The sequence below is a fragment of the Lampetra fluviatilis genome, chromosome 8 (genome assembly GCF_964198595.1).
Source record: "Lampetra fluviatilis chromosome 8, kcLamFluv1.1, whole genome shotgun sequence".
Taxonomy (NCBI): domain Eukaryota; kingdom Metazoa; phylum Chordata; class Hyperoartia; order Petromyzontiformes; family Petromyzontidae; genus Lampetra; species Lampetra fluviatilis.
The window spans coordinates 3,631,296-3,641,523 of record NC_136282.1 but is presented as its reverse complement, the minus strand read 5'-3'; the positions used below and the strand labels follow the sequence as shown (position 1 = coordinate 3,641,523).

Sequence of the window (10,228 nt, the reverse complement as noted above, 5' to 3'; positions counted from 1 at the left end):
ATACAACACAGAGAGTCGGCCAACACAACAGTCAACACCCCACCTGGTTGATTACGTTCTTCCAAAGATTGCTAAATATGAGAGAGACAAAACATAGACACGGATACATACAGACAGACACACAAGCAGAGAAAGACTCACAGAGAGATAAATAGAGAGACACTCACATAGGCACACAGAAAGACGTCTCTTTGTCGAGGCCTTAAAGAGAGAGGGGGGGGCAGAGGGGGAGTTGTGTGTAATTCCTGCCCAAAGGGGACAGACGAGCTGGACAACTGGACTTCTAAACAAACAAGCACAGAGCGTTGTGTGGAATCCCTGCCCATAGCAGCCGGAGGAGATAATGGACTTATAAACAAGCACGGTAGAAAGCAAATTGAGTAAAATTAAGAAGTGTAATGCAATGCAACACAGAGAGTAGATTAGCACACAGTTAACGCATAGCCTGGTTGATTACGTTATTCCAAAGATTGCTAAATTATAAGTTAAGTGTGAAACAAACAAGCACGACAAACCCTCCTCGTAGAGGTGGTTCAAACTAAATTCGAAGCTTTCGTGACTGCAGGAATTACTATTTGGTTCTTTCGGTAAAGTCACTTAGCTTTGTGATATTTTACAAGCTGTATACATTATTATTGTCTCATGCACAGTACTGCCGTGAGAAATTAGTTCATCTATTAAGTACTTGTACTGTAATGCCCATATATTAATGTGGTTGATTGTACTGTATGAGTGAAACAAATCATAAGAACTGATGATTCGCGTAGAATTTATTTTTTATAGGTTTATGGAATTCCAGCAATGACATGGAAATTTGGCACCAGCTGAATCTGCCTAATTAACAAAAGAGGCTTTTGCCTTGATTCCCGTTTGGCTGCGAGATGGCCTGGAGAACACAGCACAGGAACGTCTCGTGAATTCTATCCGTGTGGACAAATGTGCAAAAAAGCATGACGAGATGCATGCTGGGAACTATCCTGAGAGAAACGAGGAAAACATGAATCGGGGAAAAAATCAGTGTGGGTTTGAGCAGGGCGCATTTTCTCGTTATCAGCTTAAACAGTCTTCATCAGCTTTGTCATCATTCTAAGCAGCTACATTCTGTTCATGTGTGATGATGTGGGGAGTGGTGGCGCAGTGGTTTAGTTGAACCGGCCCTGGGCCCCCTCTAGGTCGACTCAGCCTCAAATAAGTACCTGGTGCAGTGTGTAAACATTGCCTCTGGTGAGACAAAGGTGGCTGGGCATGGTACTAGCCACCCACCCCCTCGTGTGCCATGCCGGCCTGCATCGGTGCTCGCTAACAGCACTTTCCCCAAGGGGATCTTTATCAGTTTAACCCGTAGGTTTTCGCGACCATATTATTCATAATAAAGGGGTTTTTTTGGATTAAACTTAATGGATCTTTACCCATGAAGTTTTTTAGGGGGGTTAGACTGCGTAAATATAAATGTGTTGTTAAACTCACCACCAACAGACATAAGCCAATTAGTAATGTTTGGCAAGTAAACAAAACATGCAAATTACTGGTTCAGGACACCGGTGTGTTGGAGAGTAAACCCAAAATATTTACAATTTGAGTACGATGTTTCGCTGGTAATTACAACCAGACTCATCAGGCAAGTCAGAATCGTGAACAATTCCTCCTGTTTCGGTCTTAAACAGAGGGAGTAAATGTGAGAAGAAAAAAAACCTCTTGTGGACAATATTGGTCGCGAAAGCCTATTAAACTGCAGGGGGGTCTTTTAACTGTGATATGGATGGGTGCTAAATTGGTCGGCTCGGTCTGAGACATTTTTTGTACAATACGGCTCAACTCAACCCACCTCGAAAATCTGACCAAAAACTTGGACATTAATTTGGCGTAATAGCTCTCGTGGAAATTCCAGGTCACGTCAGAATTCCTCAAAAGTCTGAAAACAAACTCTACACGAATGGAGCCCACGAGGAGCTCATTAATGGCACCCTGCTGCCCTACAAACCAAGGCTTTGTAGCTTTTCTATATTAAGCACGTATGTGTTTATTGTTTGAAGTTTGCAACTAAATAGACTGTACTATTTTAACACCGAATTCACGCAGAGCACACATTTAAAAAGCATTTAACTTTATTTTTGAAATATCAATTACACATTTTTAAATTGATACCATCAACTGTGCCAACCGCTGCCAAATTTCATTTTGTTTTTAACCATACATTACAGGCAATTAGCTTAGTTAAAAAAATATTGCACAAGTCTTTGCACCAATGTGGCAACCAATGTACTAGACTCAAAACTCACTCGCTAAACAAATTATAGGACACTGTACCACACTCATAAAAGAACGCTCCATTCACGACAATGTTCATGCTTTCATCATACAGAATGAACATAAACTTTATGACAGAAACATAAAATAATAAAAATAAGTCCAAAACATGCCAAATCTGTGTCCACCGTTTATACCACCACACCAATTATATAGTTTTGTTGATATATTGGTAACATATAGACAAGACAAAACAAAAATGAGTGAACATTTAAAACCATTGTTTTCAATGAAATTAACAAATTGCAAATACTTTGTTGTTCATATCACTGTAAACATAAGATATAATAATGCGTTTGGCTAGTTAAAACTGAAATATCCTTTGTAACTGTTAATATTATTTTTGAAAATGCAAGTATTTCAGATATGTACTTATTTATACATATACAATAATTACATTAAATCATATCTGTTATAATTACTGAGCTGGACACCCAAAATAATTAGCAGAGAAGCTGTTGCTGTCCATTGAATATACTGTCCATGTACAAGGACTTTTTTTTTAAATGGCAGAATAGGGTAAACAATTTGTGATTTACAAATCAGAACAAGGCTGAAAGGTGCTGTAAACTTAGCCAGGCGCAGAAGGTTAAAATGAGTGTGCCATCTGTGTGGGATCGAGGTCAGTTCGAGACAGGCCCACAACCAAGGACAAGACCTAAAGCAGCCAGATATTGAGACATGGTAAGGGCAGACGTTACGGGTCAGGTGTCGACCGTGCAACAATTTTGAGATCTGGGAGAAGCAGAGATGCAACGGTGTCCATCGCTTTGGCTATGATGACCACTTCATGTACTATGCTTAGATTTTCTATAGAGAGCCCTACATTATTAAGTTGTAATTGGAATAAGAAGCACGCAATAACAATTTACAGGCTTTGCTATTTGTTCAGATTGTGCTGCATTGATTCTGAGGTGAAAAGTGAAGTTTGAATAGGTACCAGCAATGCCACTGGCTTTGTCCCTGATGTGTGGAGTTTTTTGTATTTACCGATGGATGAATGCACGCGTTGGAGAGTTCCAGAATTATTGATGAAGTTTTTTGTATTCAAGCAAATTTCTCTCTCCGGGATTATGAGACGTGTTCAGCTCAAATGTGTGCTGTCATGTGCACCTCAGATGCCACTCTTGAGTACAATATACCCGGTACAAACCAGCTTTTAGTAACGTTTATGTCCATTGCTGCAAGATAATTTACAATACAGTTGTATCTGGGTGTCTTATCGTTATCTTTCGTAAATTCACTATGCCATTCGTTTAGGAAATATGACTATTCAAAATAATATTCAAAGAAAATTGAATCGAATAAAATTCAATTTTAATGATTGCAAAGTTACCCACCCATTGCTTACAATTGTGCACTCATGATTGCAATATAGACATTTCGGATATTTAAACATTCAAATAATTTAATGCACAATGAAGCCAAAATGTTTGTTGTCAACCAGAGTGTGAGGCTTATTGACAATGTGAATAGAATGCCAGAAGTTTGTCTTTTGGCCAAAGAGTAATTTGTGAAAGTATAATTGTAAGCTGCGAGTCTTCGTTGTTAAAACTATTATTGCTAAAACTGCACCTTTCACACTGAATGTGACTCAGAGCACCCACGGTGTTATTTTTATCGTGAGAAATGGTACGGAATCAGAAGCACACAATCCTGTGACATCACTGCTAAATGATGCCTGCTTGATTATTACTACGGGTGTGTTCACCATAAAATATAAGCAGTCTGCTTCACAGTGAACATCAAAGATCCATTGATGTCATACAAAACAAGTAGGCCATTGTGTGCTGGCTTGACGGTCCAAATTTGCCAAATTCGAATATTAGCTGCAAATTACTAAATTAGGATTACAAATAGCAATCATCGCTGCTCACTGGCAGACTAATGCCCAATTGTAGGTTAGGTACTGAACATCTTCGAACCCCCCAGGGCAGCTGCCACTGGGGGTGCCCTTTCAAATGTTTGAGATGAGATGTGATAGTGTTTAAAGCACTCCGAGATGCCCCAACATAAAAAGTGCTTTTTGTCAAAAAATAAATTATCATTAAAGTAGCAATCTGAGGCCATTGTCCTGAATGTAGGATTATTTGAAAGTTGGATTTGACTTTAATTTCGATACTCTTTTGAAGGCATTGTTAATAAAGTTGGCTGACAACTTGATCGTATGGCATTTTGCTGTGCTTATTCATTCCTTGCAATTAATATATGAAGGGATTTATGTCGCAAAAAGGATTCAAATTTACATTGTACACTTAAACAAATCACAAATGCGTTCTGAAGTTGGCAGGATTGTATGGTGTAAAGAAACTAATGTTTCCAAAAAATCTGGAACCATCCAAGTATTTAGCAACATTTCCGAGTACTTGAAGACAATGCACGACATTGAAACTACTGTGCTTGAGATATTTTCAAAACCTTTCAAGAACACATTCTGAGTTCTCGACATGGTAACAAGATCTAAAATAATGTAAGCTGTCTCAAACCAGTATGCCATCGCCTGGAGCTTCTGTTTTAACTTCAATTAAAACTTGTACAATGGATTTATTCATTTTACAAAACGTATATATTTTTAAACCACCCTATATTTCAGGATTCAAATACAACTTACAATCAGGGTAAACTTAATTAATTTTTCCATAATACAGGTAATTTTGGGTTAGATCGCGTCAATATATAAATGTGTCGTTTAACCCGCCACCACCCGACACAGCCAATTAGTAAGGGTTGTCACGTAAACAGAACGTGGCCAATTCGTCACTAGTACAGCACAACGGTGTGTTGGAGAGCAACGCCACAACATTTACAATCTAAGTACGACGTTTCGCCAGTAATTACAACTAGCTTCATCAGGCGATGTCACCACATCTACCACTCTATTTAAGGAACGAAACAGGAGGATTTCTCCACAAATATGGCTGTTGCCTGATGAAGCTAGTTGTAATTACTGGCGAATCATCGCACTCAGATTGTAAATGTTGTGGCTTTGCTGTCAAACACATTGGCGCTCGTAACGAATTGGCATGTTCTGTTTACGTGACAAACCTTACTAATTGGCTGTGTCGGGTGGTGGCGGATTTAGCGACACTTTTATATACTTGTGCGATTTAACCCAAAAAACCTGTATTATGGATATTGGTCTCGAAAGCCTACGTGTTAAAATGTCTGCCTCCTCAAGCAAACATGGTGACGTGCTGATCTACGTTGACAGCCCTGAACCATTGGAGGAAATTCCACATTTCTATGATGGGGGCAGTTCCTTTGAAAAGTCACTGCAACCACTGCTGACTTCCCCCAAAAAAGCAGTTCTTATTCACCTCTGCAGGATGATAAATTGTGTTGACCTCTGACCGAAATTTTAACTTGGTATGGCGCCACACTCTCGGCAATAAGGAAATCGAAGTTATCATATCTTGTTTTTATATATTACATTATGTATAAGGTTTTAAGGGCTCGGCCACTCTTCATGGCTTGCGTTTTGACACTATTAGTCACAATGGGATCTGAGACTGCACGTGCAATCACAAAGTTACATCAACTCTGACCCCTTAACCCCTTTACAATCGACGTGGAGTTTCCAGCAGGTATCATTGTAATTGTTCTTCAATACCGGTGTGAAGCATTTAATATCCTCTCACAACCATCACAGCTGCGACAATTGACTTGAAAACCATTTTTAAATGTGCACGTGGGGAACGTGGATTTAGCATTATGCTTTAAGTGTCATTAACATAATGGCACGCAGTAAAAAAAGACAATTTAGATTAAGATTCGCTTTCAGAGACACCTCCATAGGCAACGCTTGGATAATTATTAGCTTTACATGAAGTCAATAATGGCATTAGCATCAAATGTTTTGAGTACCTTACAATTTCCCTTTTCAGAATTAGTTCACGTGGCAATACCGTATTAAGGAGATTTGTGGACCATACACATCCGAGTCAGACCACACACTCAAAGTAACTCAACTCTATGGACAAAACGATGAACCAACTGCTGCCCACACATGCGTGAGTTGGTTGAAAGAAAAATCAACTCATTGAAGAGCAACAATAGAAAAGTAATGCACCCATTTCATACAGCCACATAGTTACTCTTAAGTGAAACAGACGTGGCATGCGAATGCTAAATAACATTAGTACCTTGTGCACGGTAGCTATGGCTAGAGTGTAGATGAAATACAATGATACCAGACCCTGTACGTTGCTAAAAGGGTATAAGCGCCCATCTTGAGTATCCCTGGGTCAATTTGATGCCCAGACTCCGCTGCAGAAGAATACAACGAGAGCCCATTTGCGAGAGGGAATGTGGTCATTCACAGCAAATAAATGAGGCTTTTCATCTTCTGGAAATGTTCAATGCAACATTTTGCTTAGCAGCCATTGGTTGGCAAATGCTGGATGGCTTATCTGTCTTTTGGAATGTAAAATACATCAGTGGCTGAAAGCAATTCAACCCCCTACCTCCAGGTAATTTGAGTCTAAACATCTGTCAAGTATTGGCCCAGCATCTTGCTTTATTTATGTACCAGATAGGTTTGCATCTGACCTTTTAACCTCGGTTGTTATCTGCCAACTTTCTTAATAGAAAGAAACTGAATATTTTTCAGCAAATAGCTTAAAAGCAGAATCTTTGCCTATTCATTGTAAATGACGATTTATTACTAAAATTACATCAGCTCATGATGGAGACGTGCGTTTGAGTGATTTTTAAATGATAAAATGGTGGATAAAATACAATTACAGATTTGCGATGTTATCACACTCTTGGCAGGCTCCCTAGTGTTAAACGCGCTTAAAATATGCACTCGCTTTAGATAATGGAGTGATGAGTTATTATCTTTACTGTGTCTTGAAAGTTCAGACCACATATTGTGTTCGAACAAGGTAATGAATGTAGTGCTCGACTTTGGGTCATGATGCCAAGTGGATCGAGGGAACTGCATTTTCCATAAAAATAATTTAAGCTTAACATGTTTTCTCCCTGTTTCAGCTGAAATGCTATATTTTTTACACACCGGTTTGAAATGATACATTTTCCAGATTTGCCTGCTCTCAGTTCATCATTTTCACTATTAGGTTTGTGTATTTTGTATGCTTCACTCGCTGTGCACGCATTTTCATTTGCAGGTTGCATTCAGATCAAGGTGCCTCAAACTACTTTGAATCAAGTCACTGTTCAGTTTGCATTTGACAGCACAGTTGTTTTGCAGCGGAGAGCAACAACAAGGTGTCCGCTCGCGCCTGCTACTTGTGTCCTCCGTGCACCACCCCGGGCCGGCCCTGCTTCTCCATGATCTTGCGGAGCTTCTGGAGGTTCGAGTGCGTGATGCTGTCGTCAGGCTTGAGGTGCAGCGCGCGGAGGTAATGGTTCTCAGCCTCCTCCAGCAGCCCGTTCAGGTGCAGGATGGCTCCCAGGTTCATGAGCGCTGTTGAGTGCTGCCAAAGCACAGACATGCATGGATTAACACGCGCACTCAAATTCCTAACGACAAAGATACCCCAGCCCAAGTATTGTTAACGAGCACCTATGAACGCCAGCACGACACACGAGGGGGTGGGCGGGCCGGCACTAAGCATGCTGATGATTGTTACTATAAAACTCTGAAGTCGTCCTTTCATTCGTTCCCTCAGCTCAGGGCAGCAGAGGTAATACTTGTGCTCCGAGTGTTACTCCTGCCTCGCGTGCTTTCCTACGTGGAGTTTGCATGTTCGCCCCCCTGTTTTGCATGGTTTCCCCTGGGTTCCTTGATAATTACAGAAAAGACGTACAATATAACTGGAATTGGACAAAAATCCTAATGCAGAAAAAATGCTTGCAAATGACTCAATTGAGATTACACAAAGCAGCAACACCACTCCCTAGTAAAAAAAGTTGACAGGACCCTCCTGAAAAATAGTCTTGAGACTCGGTTGAAACTCTGCTGTTGTACACAAACGTAATAATAAAACATAATAAATACATCAGGTGCAATGTGGTCCGTGTGAATTTAGCCAATGACAATAGCCCACGTGTTCAAAAATATGTTTTGGCATGAATAACAATGAAAACCGGTTGCTTCAGCTGCATCAAGGTAAGAGCTATATTGTGTTCATTTAAAAAGCTCCCAGGCCAGTCTGAGGCAGACATTAGGTTGGGAATTGGGAATAGCAGGGGCAGAATGATCACGCGTGTGATTGGTGAAAAATAATGTGTAGCTCTAATAATCCACAATTTGAATAAGAGCATTGCAACTGCATCTCAAGAATGGTTACAAATGAAATGCAATTGTCATTTTTTCGTGGAATCATCAAGTGTGAATTAGATTTATATAATGGTCTGCTCCCATGCATAAACAAGTACGAAATGTAATTATATAATGCTAAATAATCTGGTCTTATATATGACGCTGAAACATAGACGTCAGCAAAATAATTCCTGACTAGGATTGGAGGGCATCAGCAGGAATTAGTTATCAGTGGAAATTATTCTTAGGCTTAATGTTAAACAGGTATAGTGATTATAAAAGGGAATTCCAGACATGGGAAGTAGCCAAGAAGAAGTAAATATAGTATTGGTGATTTGTGAATGTGTTTGCCGGAGAAGGGGGTTGCACAGTGATAAGAATCGGTGAATTTGCTCTCGTAGTATCTTCAAGTGTGGCTTAGAAACGAGTGGAGAAAATTGAGATTGGGAAAACGTTAGAATAGCAGCTTGCAACCGATGCTTGTTTGCCACACGTCACCCGGGGCAGTCCTCTTAGCCGCTGATGTTAAAACGTCACACAAAGAACTCGCTCCGTTTAGACGGAGTTAGCCAAGGCAGGCACAGTTGATTATTGTTCACGATCAACGTGGCCTCAGGAATACAAACCTGGGTTGCAGTGAGTGTAGCACAGTGTGCTGCCGCAACACTGCATTATAAACAAACATGAGAATGGGGTTTGCTGCCAAAAAGACAAAGACCACATCCTCCCCACCCACCTACGTAGCTCCAGACGAGAGAGGGGCAAGTGCCGTTCGTGGGGAACTATTTAGTCTGTTGCGGCAAACGAGGTGCAGCAAGGACCACGCCCAGCTATAGCTTTCTTGTTTTAAGGCTGAGTCAACCTAGATGAGGCCCATGACAGGTTCAGATACCATGCTCCACAAACGCTGTATAATATGGCACCAAGATTTGAAGTTTTCGTGACTGCAGGGATCCATACTCTTTGGTTCTTTAGGTAAAGTCACGTAGGTATAAAATAAATTAAATCACGACGTTTCGACTGCAACACAAGCAATCATCAACAAGGAGGGGAAACCACAGCAAAAGCAAAACATGTTCTTGCTGTGGTTTTCCCACCTGATGATGATTGCTTGTGTTGCAATCGAAACGTCGTGATTTAATTTATTTTATTATATACCTATGTGATTTTACCGAAAGAACCAGAGTATAGCACCAAGAATTAAACCCACATTACTGGAATCATAATGTATGTATGTATTTTGAACTTTTTCCGCATCGTACATAGCCAACCATGCTAATCGGAGGTGTGCGGGAAAGACAACAAACTAGACACAAAAAACATTTCTAAAGAAACGAGTTTTCAACCTAGATTTAAAAGTGCATCGCTCCAGTGGCATTCCTAATATCGGAAGAGCATTCCAGATTGCCACAAAAGAGCATCTGAGGGCTCGCGATGCAGTGACCATCTTTGTTCGATGGCCAGCCAAAAGCAATACAATGTCCAAGCCACTGCACTACGACTCCTCACACAAACACGAAAGGCAAGTGCTAGTGTCAAAAACCTTTTGAGAATGGTATGTTGTGTGAGGAGGTGTTGTAGCCAGCACTAAGCCTGGTCACCTTTGTCTACCCATTCGTGATGTTTACACACCACACCGAGTACCCATGTAAGGCTCAGTCAACCTAGAGGAGACGCAGGACTGGTTTAGTGAAT

The 10,228-nt window shown here is 40.5% G+C and overlaps 1 protein-coding gene across 1 annotated transcript in view; it reads right to left on the bottom strand.

Annotated features, from left to right (window-relative positions):
* Positions 1 to 2,149: 2,149 nt before the first annotated feature.
* Positions 2,150 to 10,228, bottom strand: part of TMTC2 (transmembrane O-mannosyltransferase targeting cadherins 2) — a 273,918-nt gene continuing 265,839 nt past the window's right edge. The window contains exon 14 of the mRNA XM_078858886.1: positions 2,150 to 7,745. Within this exon, the coding sequence (XP_078715012.1) occupies positions 7,554 to 7,745 (192 nt within the window). The 3' untranslated portion in view covers positions 2,150 to 7,553. The remainder of the gene's footprint in view (positions 7,746 to 10,228) is intronic.